Here is a 20,122-nt window from a genome sequence, read left to right as displayed (position 1 = left end):
TGGGGAAAAAGAGATTCAGAAACTGCAAAAAAACATGCACAAGTAAAAAAGTAGGCTTTTTGTGTGGGTTTTTGTATCAAACAATTCGCACTGCACAGTGTTAAAGGCATGCAATCTCATATGAACACCTAGTGTCATTATCTGTGTGTTGATTTGCCATTCTGACCAGCAGTGTGGTGAAGTTATTACCCTAATAAAATAAAAAGCCAGATTCCAGGATAATGTCTGTGTTTCCAGGAGCCAGGAGGAGAGTCCTTGAAGGAGCTTGTTGAGGAGCGGATGTGAGGGAGGACAACAACAAGCTTTGGGATCTGGAGAAGACTCGATATAAAGGCTGACCAGGACTGGCTGAGGCTCAGACCGGTGGAGCCCTGCTCATCTTAAAGAACATTTCCCTAAACAACTTACCAAGGCTGACAGCACGTGAGTGACTTATGGCTTCCTCTGCTTCCCTGTCTCTGAGGCTTCCCCTTACACTCCTTTATTCAGGCTCCTGCCTCTCTGCTCTTTGGCCTCTATTCATTTCACACATCTCTGTCGCTGTTCTAAGTTTACCTTATTCTCTTGAGGTCCTTGTCGGTCTTATCTGCTGAGCCATTTGTTGCTCTGCCCCCACAGAAAGCCTTCTCATCTCCGTCCTTTCTCCCTGCCTATCTTTTTTATCTGCTGTCCAACGTTTCCCTTACATAAGCAGGGGATCCTCTTGCGTCCTTCTCTCTGCTTTTATCAGCTTTAGTTTGCCTTGTGCCCCTTTCAAATGTTGACCTGCTTTTGCTGTCACATATTCTCCCAAGCAGTTACTAAGTTCTGCTAGTAACCTGAACCCTGGGACACCCATAGCCCTGGCTCTTTTGTGGGATCCCTGTCAATAGACTGTGCTCCAATGAACCAGTCGATGCACAGCCAAAGCGTAAAGGTGTGCTTATGCACATTTCTGCAGGTGAGAGGAGGATGAGCATGCGTGGAGCTGTGGTGGGATGCGTGGTGCTGGTGTGCCTGCTGGCTCTCCTGGCTGAGAGGACGGAGGGACACATCACCTTTTTCAGCCCCAGTGAGATGATGAAGTTGAAGGTATACAGTTTGTGTGTCGATCTAGTTAATAAGCAGATTACAGGAAGTTAACCAGTAGCTCAAATGATTCTTTTTTTAAGGTGAAATGGCAATTCCTGTCTGATAATAGCTTGAGTGTTAGAGTTAACTGATTTCTCATATCTTTCTGTTTTTGGATGAGAAATGATAATATTATAAACTAAATGTAAATGTTATAAAGAACCCCTCTGATCAGCAGCCACTCATAAACTCTATAGAAAACAGCAACTTTTGGGATACTGAAGGGGATTTTTAAGTATATGTGTTCAACTACTAAGGTAATTGCACTCAAACATATTTTAAACAACTGTGTAATGCCTTTATGTTATGTCATGAGAGACATGTGGTTAGGGACCATGAGTAGAGCATGCTGTTCTATAGATGGTAAAATATACATCAAGGTCTGGCCAGTAGTTTTAAAATGTTAACCTATTCAAAAACAGATTTAGCATGAAAAATAAGAAATTTCTGCTATAAATTCACTGATATATTTCTCTTTTTTTTTTAGTTTTTACGGCACTAGTGGCTTGTTTTTTTTTACAGTAGGTTGACAGGAAAGGGGGTATGAGAGAGGGAGAGAGACATGTGGCAAAGTACCACAGGTCAAATTCGAACCCGGTTGGTTTTGTCGAGGATGAAGGCCTCCGTACATGGGTCGTCCGCACTAACCACTGTCCCACCTGCACGCCCCGCTGATATATTTCTAATGTTCTGACCATCACAGATCCTTTAGTCTGTCGAAAAATCGCAAAAAATTTGAAAGAAAAAAATTAAAAACCATTGCATAGTGATTTTTCTTTGGAGAGAACTTTACCCATTTATAGAGATACACTACAAATGATCTAAAATGAGGAAACATTTCTTAAAATAAGTGTGTTTACATTTAACCCTCTGATGCATGAATTATGAAAGCCTTGATCAAGATTTTTACCTCAAGGTTTTTTCTTATTCTTAGGACATGAAAAAAATGTTAAACTTTTTTTTTTCTAAAAATATTGTTGTTTAATGAAGTTACAGATATGTCCACTGGAGTGGACAATGCGCACATGAGAACTCAATATAAAATATTGTGAATTTATTAAAAAAAAATAATGATCTAGTATTCTGTTGTAAAAAATGCAGACCATTGATTCATTTTATTTTGAAAAATATTTCAACATGTTTTGTTTAATTTTTTACATTATAAAGGCACAATTTTAAGAACCGAATAAGGAAACCAATGACACTCATAGCTTACTGAAGTGACTGAAATTCCTCAGGATCTGCTGCTGCCTTGAATGTCTCCTGAAGTGTACTTAGGAAGGGTCTTACAATGGGGAGCCTATATGTGTTTGCAGGGCGGAAAGGTTTCACTATAGAAACCATAGAATTAAAAAGATATTTACTTTGTAGTAGCTGTCCACTACAGTGACCACTATGCACCAGAGGGTTAATTTGAGTCCGTATATAAGATGATCTGCCAATGGAATGCGTCTTTTATTTATCATTATCTCTAATTAGATATTATGGCCTTAAAAAAAGAGATTGTCGTTGTGTTTCCTTAGTTTAAATGTAAATAGTCATAGTCCACTTGAAGAGTGTCTCAACTGCTAAATTCAGGAAAAAATGCACCCTTTTTAAGAAAAATTGACTTACTTAGATGTCTATGTTTTGCTATGCAGTCAATTAAATCATTATATATGTGAGCAATTTATTTCATTAGCAGCAACCCCCTCCCTGCATGAAAATGCAAATACATTTAAAAAACAAAGCAACAGTTTTTAGTCAGTATTTCTGATTTTCTGTTCTCTTGTGCATCAGCAGCAGAACGGCAAGAAAAACATGGAGACTCGATCAGAGGACGGTCAGTTGGAAGAGGTCACCGTCCAGCAGGCTCCTCTGATAGAACATAACGGGAATCCTGTGAGCAAGCAGCCTGCAAGACCCTCTCTAGCAACAAAATCCAGATGAACAACTTTAGTCATCCTCTCTTATTTTTTCTGTCATTTCCAGGATAACACATTGGAGGTAGCTATCCGTCTTTTACCCAGGCAGGTGGATCATGTGTCACCAGTGCTCGAAGAGATTATCCATGAAATAGTGGAGCAAAGTCAGAAAGGTATTTCATCTGGGTCTTCTCGATTTTCCAAATAAAAACTAGCAGACACATGCAAGCAGTAAACCTTGATTGGAAAAAAATTATGTGACCATCATTCCCTCTTAAATGTTTGTCTCTGCAGCCAAATAGCAAGGCCAAGGGCACGGCAGGAGGGACGAGGTGTAAATTCTTCAGAAAAGCACTGAATGCTCAAATGTTTTGTTGTGTTTAAATAAATCAGACAATAAAGGGAAATGATTGTATCATTCTTTGGAGGGTCTGATCTATTTCTTGAAAGAGAGAGAGAGCATCAGCATCTCATGTAAATGTTGCAACTCTTTGTTGAAAAGATTTTCCATAATGGCTTTAAGATGTCATCTGACAAGATTTTTAAGACACTTGACACTTTGGGAGAAAATGTTCAGCTGATTCAAATTAGACAACATCATTTAAGACTAGGAGATTCATATCAATGAAACAATCACTGCAGTTCATTTGGTAGTAAATCATACAAAACAAAGTGTTCAACAAGTCCCAGCTGCCCACATTCTCTGACATCATTACTTGTTCCCAGTCCTTTGGAAGCAGTTACTTTAGAGCTTTGAAGTCAGCTTCTCACAGAACTCAAAATCCTTCACGGCGAGTGCAGTGTCTCGAGCTAAAGGGGCAGGAAGGACCAGGGAGCAGTCACTGTCAAAATATTTCCCAGTCACCCCCTCCAGTTCCTCGGACACGGCGCAGTAGATGGGGCTGATGGCGCCTTCTTCTGGTGACTGTGAGGGAGACAGCATCAGTGGAGCGTTAGTGTGAATGATGCCGTACAGACAGATATCTAAGCAGAATGGGCACCAAGATGCAGTTAGGCTGATAATCTATGCCATCTTTGTTTCCAGTTAGTTGTTAAGCTTATTAACACGTAGCATGAAGTTGAAGCTTGTCAAAAACACAGATTCACTTAAAAGTAATTTGTTTTCATTTGGTTGTATTTCTTTGAATCAGATAATTGACCGTCTCACATCACAGTGATCTCTCCATTGTTTAAAACTACTGTAACTCCGAGAAGTGATTCTCTTAATACTTATGACAACCCTTTTTAAAGATATTGTTGATGTAAAGATGTTTTGCATAAAAGAGACTATTATTTACAAAAGAAATATATAATATCTTGCCATTAATAACATATTACCACAAATGGGTGGATTATTCCACTAGTAACTTAGTTATATACAATAAGATTCTGCTTCCAGGCTACTTAAGCTTACATTCTCAATAAATCATAGATAATCTGATGAAGCTGAAATAAAATTAAGGTGTTCCTATTGTTTTTGTGTTGAAATTTACTCAGTTGTATCAATTTACTAAAGGTTTAAATGGATCTGATGTATCTCATTGTGTCAGTCAGTGAAGGGTATGGAAGGAATCCACAGCGCATGCCAAAGTAAAGGTACATACGAACAACACTGGAAATATTGAACATTACTCCATTTGGACATTTCTTTCAATGTGATGTAAAAAACTTGACTTAGACTGGACAGTGAACAACAGAAACACTGAAGGAGCTGCAGGAAGTTCCAACAAGGATTGGCGTCATTCAAAATGTGAAAAAATTTTTCTGGTTTTTGACAAAGGAGAGAGGTTGCAAGACAGAAGATGATTATTCCTGAATAATAAAATAAAATGAGCCTGCAATCTAAACAAAAAAACAAAAACAACAAAAAACAACAAAAAAACCCAAAACTATTCTCCCATATCCACTGAAACTTTCGATAAGAGATAAAGTCTTTGATTATGTGCAAATGTAAAACTTAGAACTTTTAGGATGAAAATTGGGAAGAAATAAACAGAAAAATCCCTTAAGTGGAAATTGCAATTGGGAACGTATAAAGTTTCTCTCTAACTCCAAAATGGCTGCTAGTCGGGGAGAGAATTCTAATCTGGACCGGCGTGCCATATGTTCATGTATATGCACACCTAGTTAAATCCCTGTCATATCATTCTACTACAGGTATCACTATAGAAACCCTGCCGTTTTAGAGCAGCTGACTCTCAGGCGACTCAGCTGACTCACCAGGCGAGTAGGAGGCATGGTGATTGCATGGAGTTTAAGGTGGATTTTAATATTTGTGGATGAAACAAACATTTTGTGAAAGTGAAGTGAATAAGTGAAAGCCCTTTGGGAAACTCCTCCAACTCCCATTGTCATTGTGACACAGCACACACAAGTGAACACTGCACACCATGAAATTGCATTTATGCCTCACCCGTGCAAGGGGGCAGCCCTCAATGGCGCCCCAAGGGAGCAGTGTGGCGGGACGGTACCATGCTCAGGGTACCTCAGTCATGGAGGAGGATGGGGGAGAGCGCTGGTTAATTACTCCCCCACCAACCTGGCAGGTCAGGAGGCGAACCGGTAACCTTTGGGATCCAAGTCTGACACCCTAACCGCTCACCCACGACTGCCCATTTTGATGAATAGCAAAGGAAGGAGAGCAAAAAAATTTAAAAGAAATGCAACGATACAAGGCACTAATGCCGGAGGAGTTGAAAGAAATTAAAGACGAGAAAGAAGAAGAAAAACACTCCAAAAAAGTAAGCAAAGGGGCAGTTATAATATTAAGATACTATTTTCAAAAGGAAAATTAAGTAATGCTGAACTAGTTTTATGGGCAGCTGTTGTTTTGGCTTAGAAAACATGCAAATTGAATCAGACGAACAGGTCCCCCCCGTTGGGAATGGGCAGTCGTTGGGTTCTTTGTCAGCCTGCAATACCCAATACCTGTCTTTGCCTCTGAAATGGGTGTCGTTAGATGGAATTGTTGGCTTGGCTCAAAGGAAGGTGCTCTGCTCCCCTGCATGGGGGTGGGGCTCACAATGATAGTGGGAAGGAATATATCGCTGTATTGTAGGTTTTTGCAAGCTGAAATCTAGGTCAAAACCCCTATGTTTAAGGTTCGTTTTTCTTTCTTAACATAGATGGCTGTCCATATGGACAAAAAAAAAATCTTTTGAGGACCAGAATGTTCACATTTTGGACATAGAAGACAGGTGATTTAAAATGGGGGCGTGAGGGAAGCGAATGACTGTGGATAACTGAAATTTCTTCACCAGCGCAAAGTACCATTTTTCTTAAAAATAAAAAGACAACAACCTAAAGAGCAGCACAGGTTTAAATGAGTGAGCAAAAAATTAAAAAGTTCAATATAGTTTTTAATCCAAGCTTCACACAATAATACATCAGGTTATCTCTCTTTTCCGGAGTTACAATGCAGAGAGGCTGCGCTCATAAAGTGTAATAAATAAAGTGTGAACATTATTTAAATTTCTATGTAAGTTAAAGGATAGACCCCAAACCAGAGATCTGTTATGAATCATTACACTCAGATTTGCTCATATATTTGGCAGAAAATATTTCTTCCTCTTCTTTTGTAATAATAATAATGTGAAAATGGGGACAATTCCCAATTGATAAAATGTAAAAGTTGAGGGGGGATGAGGAGGGATGGCATCCCCTTTCTTAAAAAAAAACCCTTCTTAAATGACTATTCCCTCATACTATCCCCTGTGACATTTTATCAAAGAACGTGAGAATTTCTATTATATATCAGCAGTAATGGCAATAATATTGCCCTTCCAACATTTGGCAGGCTGTGCGCTTACAAGTAGTCAACGCGACTGAGGGAATGTGAAAATAAGGAGGGGAGGGAATTTTCCACAGGTTCTAAGTTGCTGAGATCTGCCTCCCATGCTTAGTTTGAGAAATAATGTGTTTACAATTATTCAAGTTTCTCCACATAATCAAACCTGCTCTCTGTAATTGTGGTTTGAATTTCATAAGTCTGGGAAAATAAATGTGAAAATAGGAGGGAGGGAATCTTCGGCAGGTTCTAAGTTTAACAAATAAAGTGTCAGAAATGATCTAGAATGGTGTTGATAGCAAAATCAGGAATTGGCATTCACTGAGCAGAGAATTTATTTATTGCACTGACTGACATTGATTGAAACGTGTCTCCATACAAGTAAAATCCTATTAATTCGAATTAATCTGTCCACCAAAACTATCAATTCTAAGGCTTCAATGTATAAGAAATATGAAAACATTAAGAAGATATTAAAAATGTCCCTTTTCGTTCATATTTCAATCCGTTTTCTCATCAATTCGTGTGAGTTTAGGGCTATGCACGCTCCTGCGACAGGGGAGGTAATTCTCAGCACAACAGATCAAACCCGGAGGAGATCATCGAAGCAGGGGCGGATTTAGGAAATTAGGGGCCCCCGGCAAAGACAGGCATGGGGCCCTCTGAATTGAGAAGACAACTCATAATACAGACCCATAATAGAGATACAGAAATGTGATGTTAATGTCTGGCCAATGGTGATAAATGAATTGAATGTTGATATCTGACTGCAAGGTCCCTCATGTGACTTGTTAGAATAGTTTTAACTCATTCATTGCCAGCATGTAGTCTAGCTTACTTGAAATTAGCCAATAGAAGCAATACTGATTCTCTGACAAACAGTCTATTTTATAAAATAAATACTCTAAATTAATATTTGAAAGGTGAGTAAAATTATTAGATTTTATACAGTCTTATTTTATTTTCAGGCTGTTTCTAATGTATTAAAATTTGTGAGCAGTTTTTTTTTCTTCAGATTTTTGATTTTTTTTTCAGCTGTTTCAATTTAATTAACTGAATTTGAATAAAAAAATGCTTGAGTTGAAAGGATTCAGATATTCATTTGCAATGTTTTGTGAGGTTTTGTTCCAAATCTTAATAGATTCATTGCCAAAAGATTCTCCAAAGTAAAAACAAAGAAGTGGCCTACAATGACTATGAAGCTGATACCAGTGGGAAATGAGTCCCTTCCTATATAGGGGCAGTGATAGTCATGCCAGCCCAGGGACTGACTGCAGTTGCAACTACTGCATATAACCATAAATTAGTTTTTTTATTTAGAATTATACAGTAATTTATATATTTTTTTCATATATTTTATGAGTATAAACTATACCCTTAATACCTTCAGCATTTTGGCTGTTTAAATTTGTTTAGAAACACTGAGAAGCAATTGGAAATATCAAGCTGTACCCTCATGATTTTGGAAAGATTTTGATAAACTTAATAATTACAGGCTCAGCTGTATGTTGTCGTTGCTAGTGAGTAAATTCTCTGCATACCCTCCATTTAGGTTTATATTTCATCATATTTCGAGCTGCTTTGTGTGTGTTGTGACCCACATAGAGAAGCCATTAGAGCCTCAAACTGTACTTTTTTAGTACCAGTATATGAGTAAATTAGAATTTAAATTTAAAATGGATTAAAGTCTTTATAAGACAATCACATGTGCTTTATTAAGAAATAAAAAATATTCCCCTTTTTAATCAGCTAGATAAATCAAACCAATCTAAAGGTGAGGACAACTGTCAGAAGCTTTTCATCCCACAGAAGAAAAATCCCAATCAGATAATCCAAACTAACAAAACAGTTTCTGAAGTATGCTATGAATCTTGGCGAGTTCCTCTGTCACTAAGAAAGAAATTCTGTGGAAGCAGTATTTTTTTTTCTTTTTTGGAAAGAGGATGAGTCAAAAAATCTTCCAGAAAGATGAAAGAGGCTTATAAAGTCCCCCTTCCCTGTTAGAGTATACTGCTATGTACTGTAACATTCATAAAACATTAACCAGAAGCAAAACTTAACTACGAACATATCTCTTTTTGCTAAATGACTGCATCAGGGAAATAAATTCCAAGAAAGACAAACTTAAATGTCTACATTTACAGTCAATGTCTCAGAAGGGCAGGATTATAACTCTTCATCTGCAAAACAAAGGGAATGGAAACTTATTTATTGCTAAGAGAAATTTGATGAGCAGAGCCACTTTAGAGAGTGGAGGATGTTCTAACCTTTGTGTTCTTGCCTCCAAATTTAAAAAAGAAATGTGTCAACTATGAACACCCGCAATGAAGCTAAAATGTCTACTTAGGATCCAGCTTGCTGAACACCCCAGTCATTGCCTGCATTGAAGCTTTGAATCCGGTTTATATCATGACATCTCTTTATAAATATGACCCAACTTTCTCCTGTTCACTGTACATTGTGGTTTCCAGACATCGCTGAGGCAGCCAGGATTCAGCGCCTTTGTACACATTGTCCTCAACTTGGGCAGCCTATGTCCATCTGCAACAAATTACTACCAGCTGCATCTTTTTACTTGCGTCTAAACTAATTAAGCTTGAATAAGGCTTGGTGTGGCAGGCCAGGACAAAATCATGTACAACTGTTGTGATGAAATACAAGGTTCAAAGACCTAAATGAAAAAAGGAGTTTTGTATCTTCTGATGGAAATTAAATTGGATTTGTGATAGTATGTCGTATTAGATTAAAATGCATTGAATAAAAATACAGAAATATATTGTGTTTCTTTTGTTTTTAAACAATTAAAATTATTTAACACGAACCAACAATCTAATTGCTTCTTTTCCATAGATTCATCCAAGTCATTTAAAACAGCAGAAGTTGTGAAGGACGACTCAGTCTATGCAGTTTAATTGAGGATAATTCATTGGATTTCTCTGCTGATTAAAAAGTTGAGCTAATTTTGAAAATAAGTTCTACTTTCAGAATGAAAACCTGCCAGAGTAAATATGCAACATACTTCCCCTCTAACTGTTCTCTCATTTTTTTCCACATCTGCTTCCAATTTTCAACTAAGTTCTGTTTTTAGAAACATTACCCCTTAGTTGTGCAATTTTACAGCCAGTCAAAGTCCCAAGTTCTTCTGACTGATTATTGATTGTTGACCTTGAACTTGGTTTCCCTCAGACATCCCATGTCCCATTTGCTTTGCATTGGAGTTGCCTACCGGTTGTGATCTATAAAGTTTGTAAGTGGCTGGAACAAAGTATGCATCAATACACTGTTGCATGCTTATGCGATGTGATCATGATGTAAACAAAACAGATGTGAATTCAAACTTCCCAAAGAGCCTACATTTTTTCATCAATGTACACATTAATGGAGTGGCTCATTTTCACAAAGCTCGGGGTAAACCCGTTTCCTGACTTATATCAAGGATCTGGGAGAACTCAGTGTAACTGTAGGGGACTGTTATTTAACATCAGGATCTAAAGCATCTTTTCATTAAAAAATCCTGTGGAAGTGACCATGCATGGAAACAGTGAGCAATGCTCTCACCTTAAAAAAGAAGAACCCAACTAAATTAAACAGGAAACGAAGCCAGGCTGGATAGTGTCGCATCACCTCTGTCATGACAACTCCTGGGTGTACCGAGTTGGCAGTAACGCCTGTCAGGAAATAAGGAAACAAATGGACTTGGATTACTGAATGGGATGATGTGAACCTTTGAAGTGTAAAATATTTGCTAGAGGGAAACTGTTCATCAGAAGTTTGTTTGCGCCTGGGTGAGCATCACATTAATTATTGGGTAACAAACATGGATTTGAACAATCTATTTTCCAGGCATGGGTGACTGTAGGGATTAGAACTTTTTTAAGTTTTCAAAATTGAAATAGTTCCCACAAGTCTGAGGTTATATTGAGTTTCTTTTTACAATCATCAAGGGCTTAAATTTTAACACACAAGCTCATATATGCTGCAGAGAAATTACCCAGCTGTTCTTAGGCACTGACAAAGGCAAAACCCTGACTTCAGATTTGTTAGGTTGGCGTGAAAAAGTAGCAAGTAAAACAACACTGCATTTAGCGCTTAGTAGAAAACAATAGAAAAGATGCCAAAACTTTGCAATTCATGTGTCAGGAATTTCTGACATAGGAGGATTTTCTCTAAACAAACCAGTGATTTCCAAACACAACAACACTCTCAGACATAAACTGTTTCAAACCAAAGACAGAACAACCAAAGAAAAGCTGAGTCACGTTATTTATGTCGTCCAGTGTATCAACATTGACCTTAAATTTCCCATATATAATTAAGTAAATTAACTAGAATATTATCAATAAAATCCTTTTGGATAGTAAAAAGGGACCTACCGGTGCCCTGTAACCTTCGAGCCAGCTCATTGGTGCAGATGATGTTGTGCAGCTTGGTGTGATTGTAGACTTGATCCATGGTGTACACAAGGTTTTTCCCATGAAAGTGAGAGAAGTCCACTTCACCTCTCTTGTGGTTGAGGGAGCTGACGGTAACGATACGTGCTGGAGCTGAGCGCTTTATGAGTTCTAGAGCAAAAGGCACACAGAAAAACCCCAATTTACAAGGGGAGAAAGATAAGAAATGTAATTTCAATGGAAATATGCTATATGCTACTAATTCTTAAAATGTTGTTGCAGAAAATAAGACGCATCAGCATACCCAGCAGCAGGTTTGTGAGCAGAAATGGTCCCAGATGATTGGTGGCAAAAGAAGCTTCAAACCCATCTTTGGTTATCTGTCTGGGGAGACCTGTCACCAACAGTTAGATATAAAAATGTGTGCAGAACAACAAGCATCAAGATCTACTCCTATACAAAACCAAGTGTTATTATAAGCATGCATCTAAATCCTTCCCTCCTCCGTATTTTCTTGGGATCATATGACCAATCAAAATAAATTTACGGTTCGCTCTTACAGGTTTTACATTCAGAGACCTAAATGTGTATGTCCCCATACAATAGATCCCTAGTGAGATACTATGCTGTGACTTGCTGTGTTGACTTTCACTGCATTGTTTCAACAGCATTTTTCCTAATTCCCCTACCTTTGCTAATAGCTATATTGTTCATAGATTCTCTCATCATTTAGCAGCTACCGATGTATCTTTGGCCTCTGTTCTTCTTGCACATCCTGTTCAGATTCAGTGGAGGCCATGTTAGTAGATGGACCATCGATGGTCAGTACAGCAGACATCTACTTACTGTGGCTTTTACTGATTATAGACATGAGTAATTTTTATGGATTATTAATCTATATACGTACATTCTACAAACATTTATTCATTATGTTATATTATATATTATATTCATGAATAATCATGAAATGCACTGTTATATGTTTTGTATTGGGGTCTCTCTGGGTACTCTGGCTTTCTCTAACATTCCAACAACATAGATATTAGGTTCATCTCTTTCTAAACTGCTCTTAGGGAGGAATGTATATACTTGTTTGTCCTGCGATGGACTAACAACCTGTCCAGTGTGTTATGCACTTGTCGCCCAATGACCAATGGAAATAGGCTCTTTCTCTCCGTGAGGACAAATGCTCATGGACAATGGATGGAGGGATTCCAATTTATGTACAGTACAGTCTCCACTTAAGTATTATTATCCATTTCATTCAATGTATTTACCACTATATCTATACAGTACTTTTTCCAGAGGTCTTTATGCTCTATAATTGATGGATTTATCTTAGTTAAATAAATTCCTGAATACTTTATTGCAATTAATTATTTGTTTTATCTGCTTGTTTACTTGATTTGATCTTTAGATTGTGCATTTGTATTTGCTTAAATGTTTTTGTGCTTTGTATTTTAAATCTCTGTAAAGCAGTTTGAGTTTCACTTAAGAATGCTTTACATATAAAGTTTGATTGATTGATTGATGGATTAATTGAACACATCCTAACTCCTTTATCTCTGATCTGTGTGCTGTTTTTATAAGTCTTTTTGTTTTCACAATGTTCTCTAACAAGTCTCTGAGGCCTTTACATGACAGCTTAAACAGTTTAAACAACACACAGCTTGTTTTGATTTATATCTAAACTCTGGATGGTCTTTGTTCAGTTGCTCTGGGATTTATGTGGGCATATTAGGATGCATTTATCGGAAAGCTCCACTTACATTTCAGATTTATTATTTTTTAAAGAAAAACCAAAGGGGCATTTTGGAGTTCATCTACCCATAATGCACTGCTTCATGTTGGCCTATGACAAAATAGTCCCTCTCTGTTGTTTAAATATGGCTGATGTTCAAAATGTTAGGCACTGCTGCCTGAGACTCTGGAAGTTATGAGGCGACCTTGACACCTCCTGAACCTCTGTAATAAAAAAGACCAACCTTTGCTCTTTCAATGCCAGAGAGGTTTTAAAGTTCTTTATCTGTTGCTCTGTTTCTGCAGTTCATGTATTCATACTGATCAGGTTTGTTCAAACTCTGCTATTTCAGTTCGCTTTTTGGTTTTATATTAGAACATGACAATTTTTTATTTCTATTAATATGAAATATAAAATAAACACATTTATTATTTTGTCTAAGATGGACCTTACACAGTTGGTGGACAAGAGGAGAAACTTCTTGACTGGCTTTAGACTTTCTATCTGAGGGCAGATACAGGGAAAGATGAGGTCTATCCACCCATCCTAAAGAGGACTGTTATTGGAAGGTTCAGAATATTAAAATCTACTCCCCTCCCCACTCAGTTCCACCTATAGACTGGATATTACACTGTGCTGCACTTTATTACATGGATTTTAATTCTACATTTATTTTAAATATTGATAAATGGCCTGTATTAATGTTTTCAAGCCTTGTGTATTATGTGATTTGAACATTTTCTTAGCACCCAAAGTAAACTTCAATGTGTTAACATGCATTGACTATAATGATTTTACCTGCTCTGAAAAAAACAGGCGAGCTGCATTTTGGAGAACTAAAGGCAACATCTGTATTTGTTCAGTTCAGCTTTCCTCATCAACAGTGTGTAATCCAGGGTCTCGCAAACATAATGGCATGCCAGCAAACAATCCAAAGGTTCAGTCAATGTCAACTAATCTAAACATTTATCTAATTATTAGCTCTTCCTGATTCCATGAATACTTTTTAAGCTGTTGCTCTTATCCAACTCTGATGTTATCACAAAGGTTGGATGCAGAGATGTACTTTCAATCATCCTCATAACGTGTTAACCAGAATGCATATATTTTCTAGTTCTACAAAGAAAAGAAATGTGATAACAGTTGCTGAGTGGATTTAAATAGTGAGCGTTGTTCCTTCGTATTTGTGCTGTCATATGCCTCACAGATGGGGAATAACAGACAGAAAGCTCTTTTGGGGGGTTTCCACATTGTTATATGTTCTCAACCCTTTCCTTTGAAAATTGTTTAACTCATGTGAAGCTTAACAAAGATAATTTGGTTACTGAATGGTTGTGGGTCCACTTTTACAAATGGTCCAGAGTCTCCTGAGATTGCAATTACCCAATTCAGCAGAAGTAAACAGGGCTTTTGTTTGTGCAGTTGAATTTCTTGGTTTAAAATGAAAACTTGCGTCACCTGATACTGCAGCATTGTTTACAAGAATGTGGAGTGATTTCTCCTCCTCCAGAATCCTCTTCGCAAATGCTCTGACAGAATCCATGGAGGAGACATCCACAATGCGCAGATGGACGTCTGAGTTCCCTGTAATCTGCTTGATTTCAGTAGCAGCTGCTTGGCCCCGGGACTCGCTTCGGCAAGCCAAGATGACCCGCGCCCCACGCCGAGCAAAGTCCAGGGCAATGAACTTCCCAATTCCTAGCAGAGTGATAGATAAAAATATATTAATCAAATGAAAACCAAGGAATAAACACGATTTTTACTGTAGAAAAAAATTATTTTTACTGCTATTGAAGAATGAATAATATGAAAAAAATGTTTATCACCCAAGCGATGATATTTTCTTAATAAAATCTTAAAACCAAATGCTACAGGGAGAAAGGGCTACCTCGCTGAAGTATCATCACTGGCTGAACCATTTAAAATACTACAGTGCAACAAGCAGATGGCTCATTGTTTTACTTTGAAGATCTGTGTGACAGACCAACACAAAGTTGTATATAAAATATGAAGTGCAATAAAAAGATATATGGTTTTTGCCGTTCATTCAGCCCTCTAAGCTCTGGTACCCTTACATTCAACTCAAGCCAGCTGATTACTTTCATGTGTCACTTAATTAGCAGAGCAGAAAAGAATCCATCTGGATATGATTTAAACCACACCATACAATCTAAGTTTAGACAAAGCTGCTCAGTGTTTCTCCTAAGTAGCTGGATAGAAAACATTAAGGAAAACAAGGCGTCATGAAGACCAAAGTACACAGCACTGATAAGGGTGGGGTGAAGTTGAAAAAATAAGTTTAATTAAATCAATATCCAAAGCTAACATATAAAATTGTGGGTATAAATTTAATCTAATTGTCTATCTATTTATTTTCCCTTTCATCAAACCAAGACTATTTTAATAGAATAAAATATCTCTTCCGGTAAGGAGTTCTGGAAGAGGTTGAAGGCTAAAATGTCCTTCGTAAAAACCTGATCAGGCAACAAAAAGCTAATTTGTAAACACACTACCTCAATGGTCAAACACAGTGGTGGCTGTGTTGTGCCATGTGCCATGATCATGGGTTTTGGACATCGGGAACCAGTGTCCATGTTCCATCTTGACATGATGACCAGAGAAGAAGCCGCAGCTTTGGTGAATAAACAGCTGTGGAATCTCTGCAACCCTGCTTTTCAGTCAAGGCTCCAAAAGCAGTCACAGGAAGTCCCACAAAGGTGTGACCAACCACCTCCCTCTCTGTGAGGACAGACAAAAACCACAGAACACTCTCTTCTACCTATCTTTTCCCATGAGGCTGCCTTGGTGCTCTTCGAAGAGGCAGCTAAAATGGCGATCCGGGCCTGAAAGACCAAGATCTCCAGAATCCTCAAGGATAAGTCATTATGGTGACCATTCAGAACCAGCCTGCTGCAAAACAGACCTTTTGCAACACATTTCCCTTGAGTTTCAGAACTTACAGAGCCAGACTGGAGAGAAGGCCTCCTAATGACCCCTGCTGGGAGCCACTGAGACAAAGAAACCACTGGTTGCTGTGGCCTGACTGCTGAGCTGCAGCTGAATGAAACTCAAGCCTTCCAAATGGAACTGGACAAAAAGTTTTGCAGGTCTGACATAATTAGGGACAGAACAAACAATATGTCTTTTGATGATGTTGATGATTTCATGTGTTTACTGATGAGTAACGACAAAGCTAACAGGATAGATCGCATGCTACGCTATGCTACAGGAATATTTTGTGAGCTGTTTTTGAAGCTTGGACAAGCTTTATTTCACTAAGGGTTTAAACACTAATATAACATTAGTGTTCATGTGTTCCTCATATGCTCATTACATTTCGATTACCAAGTATGACCAAGGCTCAGAGAGACGGAGTTGAAGGAAGTTTGATGAGGAATCAGCACTGAAGAACTGCACAGAGAGAGTATTTATGGGAGACTGAAACAAAGGGAGAGCTAACGAGCAGATTAGGAGCAGGTGTGAGTAGAGCAGAAACAAGAAAGGAGCAAGGGAAAAAAGGAGAACTCAAGAGGGCAGCAGTGGGCAACAAATAAAAACCTGAGAACTGAAAATAACCAGAAAACACAACAAAATAAGAATTAAACCACTAAGACTATGAAACATGGAATAAAGCAAAACCGAACACTCAAAAGAAAACATAAAAGAACCAAGACTAAGACAGAAACTGAGAAAAAAACAAAGAACACAATAAAATAAGAAATAAACCATAAAAAAGTAGAAAACAAGGAGCAAAGCAAAACTGAACATCCAAAAGAAAAAACATAACAGAACCAGAACTCTAACATGCTTTGGGAATTTCTTCCTTTAGCAATGACAGAGAACTGGTTATATTTGATGGGAGGATTTGGGTAGAGCTGATGGTTCCTTGGATTTGTGGAAAGGTTGGAGAGGAGAACGGTTCAGCTTGCTAAAGTCAGAAAGCAGGGGGAACTGTTGTTAGCTAAAAGCTAGTGGCATTACTAACCATAATTATGCTCCTCAGTTTATACATTCAAACACAGAGATATCCTAAACTAAATAAATATTTAACAGCATCATTTGGCCCTAAACATGCAGCCAGGTCTTTAAAGAAATAGGAAGGAAGACAGCATATTACTGTGTGTCTGTGCAAACACTAGAAAAGTGATATTTTCTGTAATCCCTCTTTCAAGTCTTACAAAGCTTGAGGTATTTTTCAAAAATATTCTCAAAAGGTAATTTTTTTCTGGTAAAGTCATAAAAACTGACAGCAGGATTTGAGTGCCATAATTGTACTCCATGAGGTTTTTTTTAAATGATGCATTTGTTAAGCATTTAAAAATGAGTATCACTTTGTTTTTACTACTTAGTTTTCATCTCTCTGATAAAATCCCATAAAATGCAATAAAACCTTTACGAGAGAAAACGGTTAAAAAGTTCAAAGAGTCAAAAGACTTCTCTGGATGTATCCATGTATGACCTGTTGTCCGTGATGCAGTAGATACAATCTGCCCATAAGAGAGGAAACTTAAAAACTCAACACGTGTTCCTCTTTTAATCTTTCTTTGGTTTTGGTCTCTTTGATCGTAGCACTTTACTCAAGAGACAAACAAACAGCCCAAAATGTTTTGTAAGGATCAATGGCTGGAAAGCATTGCTTTGGCTGCTTTTCACTGATGGCGAACTCTGACTTTTTTAGCCTCAGAGTTGTGGACAATTAAACCCTTGCTTTTCAATCTAATTATGATGTTATCTTCATGTATCCACTAAGACCATAACACAAAACAGATGTCATTTTTACAACTTTAACATTAAAAGCACATATTCATCTATGCAACCTTGTTAACCGTGAGGGGGCAGTTTGAAGCCCTTTTATCTGTGAATCTTAGAGGAAAATGCCTTTTACTTTATGATCAAGTCATTAAGCTGCAGAACTTGGCATCACTTCACAGTTAACTATGAAAGGAAAACCTGAATTAGCAGGACAAGAGTTTAGATTACAAGAAAACCTAACTTGCACTAATCTGTTGATCCATACGACCTTCATAGAATGCATTAAGATTGTGCAATATCTTTATCACCAGAGTGTTGTAAAGACATAATAAACCAGCACATGGTTGTTTTGGCTACTAGACAAAGCAGTCCTTGTAAAATTTGAAATTTTTTTTTTCAAAAAACTTTTATTCTTCTGTCATGGATGCACTTAAAACCATTTTAAACAGTGTGCTAAAACATGAATCATGTTAACATTTACTAAAATAAAAAAGGTCTTGCCTGCAGCCAAGTAAAAGTTTGATTTCCAGCCACTATTTAACTTATCTTTAAAAGTGGTTTGCAAAAGACAAACCATGCAAAACACAGCAAAGTAGGATGAGTAAAGCTAATTATCGTCAGACAGTCCCACTTTATTTAATCTGTGAGCTAAACTAACCTGTATTGGCTCCTGTTACTATAGCAGTCTTCCCAGTGAGACGCATGGCGCAGGTTTTAGGGTCCCAGATGGTTCTGCGCTGCAGGCGCACAACAACAGCCAAGAGAGCAGACAAAGCAGCCCAGAGAGGATGGCTGAATATGTCCAAGAAACCCATATTTCCAGTGAGGTACGATCAGTGAGTGACAGAGGAATGCAACAGCAGCTTACAGCTTCAAAAGTGCAAAGGTCCCAGTTTAAGTAAGGAGGAGGAGGAAGAGGAGGAGTGCCCAAATGTGCTGACAGAAGTGGTGACAATATCCTAAAAAGATCATCGATGAGGCAGTGAGTTATTGGAAAAGAGGGTCTGACCTTAAAAAGAAAGAAAGAAAGAAAGAAAGAAAGAAAGAAAGAAAGAATATGTTTTAAATTATCTACACATACACTAAAAGCATAACTCATTGTTGGGGCCTAACTGTCAGAATTCAACGAAAGGCAGGATAACATTAAACTAATCAACAATTTCATTAAGCCACACTTTAAGGCTTGGAAATGCAGCAAGAGAAAGGTCCAGAGTAGGACTAATTACAACAGACCGCATGGAAACTAGTGAGAGTCAGTTGTGTTGGGTCTGTTTTTGATTTAGCACACCACACAGAGGATTTAAAACACATGCCGAGGCCACACAAAACAGTCCTCCAGTAGTTTGGATGTTTTATTTTCGTATTTTTTCGTTAGAGCAGGCGTTTTGTTTGTGTGAGTTGGAAATTAAAGCTTGGGGATGGATTCAATGTGGTTTCAAGTTTATACATCAAATTTAAGGAAATCTTTGAGGTGAAGTTTGATCTTATCCCAGAATGGGATTTTATGGCAGGTAAAAAAGGCCACACTTCCACCTGATTGATCATAATGATGTTAAAAAACATTAAATAGCAGCGTTAAATATATTACCAGGTTAGGTTTCAATGGACTTATTAGGACAAATTCATATAAGTGATCATTATGTATTGCAGCTTACAAAATTAACTCTGTTAAACTAATAAGCTGTGGCTTTTTAACACATTTGTTTTACCAAGCTTTTATGTCATAATTTTATGATGCTGTTTTGTCCTTTTGCAAATTCAATGTTCAACTTTAATATGCCTGATCTTGTACAAAAAACAACATCATATGAGCACATTTGACGACTAATAGTTCATTAAGGCATCCTCTGATTCAAACAGCATTCTGTCTTCCTTTGGATGAGCATTTCTGCCGAATTGTAATGGCAAACCAACCGGACATTGAGGTAGTGGACAAAAAGCAGAGAAACAGCGCTTTGGTTGATATAGCAATACCAAGGACTGCAACATCAGGAAAAAGGAATATGAGAAACTAGAGAAATACCAGGGGCTCAGAGAAGAGCTGGAGAAAACCTGGAAGGTCAAGGCATCAGTGGTACCTGTGGTCATTGGGGCACTTCGGGGCAGTGACCCCTAAACTTGAGGAGTGGTTATAGCAGATCCCTGGAAAGACATCAGACATCTCGGTCCAGAAAAGTGCAGTTCTAGGATCAGCAAAGATACTGTGAAGAACTCTCAAGCTCCCAGGCCTCTGGTGGAGGACTTAAGCTTGGAAAAAAAGAAGGGGTGAGACCTGCCTTTGGAAATATTTGCGTCAAAATGTTTTGTGGCCATCAAAATGCTTCGGTGTGATTTTTTGGGTAAAACTGTTGTTTAAAAGCAATAAGCACAATTTGGAATAATTTAGCACAGTTGGAGAGGTTCAGAGACACTGGTGACACCAGTAGTTAAAAGTCAC

At 37.9% G+C, this 20,122-nt stretch overlaps 2 protein-coding genes across 5 annotated transcripts; one reads left to right on the top strand and one right to left on the bottom strand.

Moving 5' to 3' along the window:
* The first annotated feature begins 269 nt into the window (after positions 1–269).
* mlnl (motilin-like) lies at positions 270–3,434 on the top strand. Of its 4 annotated transcripts, none has more exons than XM_038277835.1 (4): positions 270–423; positions 941–1,071; positions 2,890–2,991; positions 3,082–3,237. In XM_038277835.1, the coding sequence occupies exons 2-4, from the start codon at positions 952–954 to the stop codon at positions 3,220–3,222; spliced, it is 363 nt and encodes a 120-aa protein (XP_038133763.1). In that variant the 5' UTR covers positions 270–423; positions 941–951; the 3' UTR covers positions 3,223–3,237. The 4 variants fall into 4 exon arrangements, with proteins under 4 accessions (XP_038133763.1, XP_038133759.1, XP_038133760.1 ...); XM_038277834.1 differs by lacking the exon at positions 270–423 and adding an exon at positions 3,309–3,434 and having other exon boundaries at positions 720–1,071; positions 3,082–3,187; XM_038277831.1 differs by lacking the exon at positions 270–423 and having other exon boundaries at positions 684–1,071.
* Positions 2,766–18,577, bottom strand: zgc:64106 (uncharacterized protein LOC393348 homolog). The gene is made up of 6 exons (XM_038277830.1): positions 18,344–18,577; positions 14,392–14,631; positions 11,497–11,586; positions 11,175–11,363; positions 10,360–10,469; positions 2,766–3,939 (listed from the first exon to the last, which is right to left on the bottom strand). The coding sequence occupies exons 1-6, from the start codon at positions 18,498–18,500 to the stop codon at positions 3,760–3,762; spliced, it is 966 nt and encodes a 321-aa protein (XP_038133758.1). The 5' UTR covers positions 18,501–18,577; the 3' UTR covers positions 2,766–3,759.
* Positions 18,578–20,122: the final 1,545 nt, after the last annotated feature.

This window comes from Cyprinodon tularosa, unplaced genomic scaffold (assembly GCF_016077235.1).
Source record: "Cyprinodon tularosa strain WSP-4 unplaced genomic scaffold, ASM1607723v1 ctg135, whole genome shotgun sequence".
Classification (NCBI taxonomy): domain Eukaryota; kingdom Metazoa; phylum Chordata; class Actinopteri; order Cyprinodontiformes; family Cyprinodontidae; genus Cyprinodon; species Cyprinodon tularosa.
The sequence above is the reverse complement of the archived record's forward strand: the minus strand, read 5'-3'. Positions and strand labels throughout refer to the sequence as shown.

Bases quoted from the DNA above. Each gene is read 5' to 3' on its own strand.
- mlnl (XM_038277831.1), top strand. From the start codon at position 925: ATGCACATTTCTGCAGGTGAGAGGAGGATGAGCATGCGTGGAGCTGTG. The intron at 1,072-2,889 runs GTATACAGTTTG...CTTGTGCATCAG, and splicing joins GTGAGATGATGAAGTTGAAG to CAGCAGAACGGCAAGAAAAA. The intron at 2,992-3,081 runs GTGAGCAAGCAG...TGTCATTTCCAG, and splicing joins TAGAACATAACGGGAATCCT to GATAACACATTGGAGGTAGC.
- zgc:64106 (XM_038277830.1), bottom strand. From the start codon at position 18,500: ATGGGTTTCTTGGACATATTCAGCCATCCTCTCTGGGCTGCTTTGTCT. The intron at 11,587-14,391 runs GTGACGCAAGTT...TGTTGGTGACAG, and splicing joins AAACAATGCTGCAGTATCAG to GTCTCCCCAGACAGATAACC. The intron at 10,470-11,174 runs GTAGGTCCCTTT...ATTTCCTGACAG, and splicing joins TCGAAGGTTACAGGGCACCG to GCGTTACTGCCAACTCGGTA.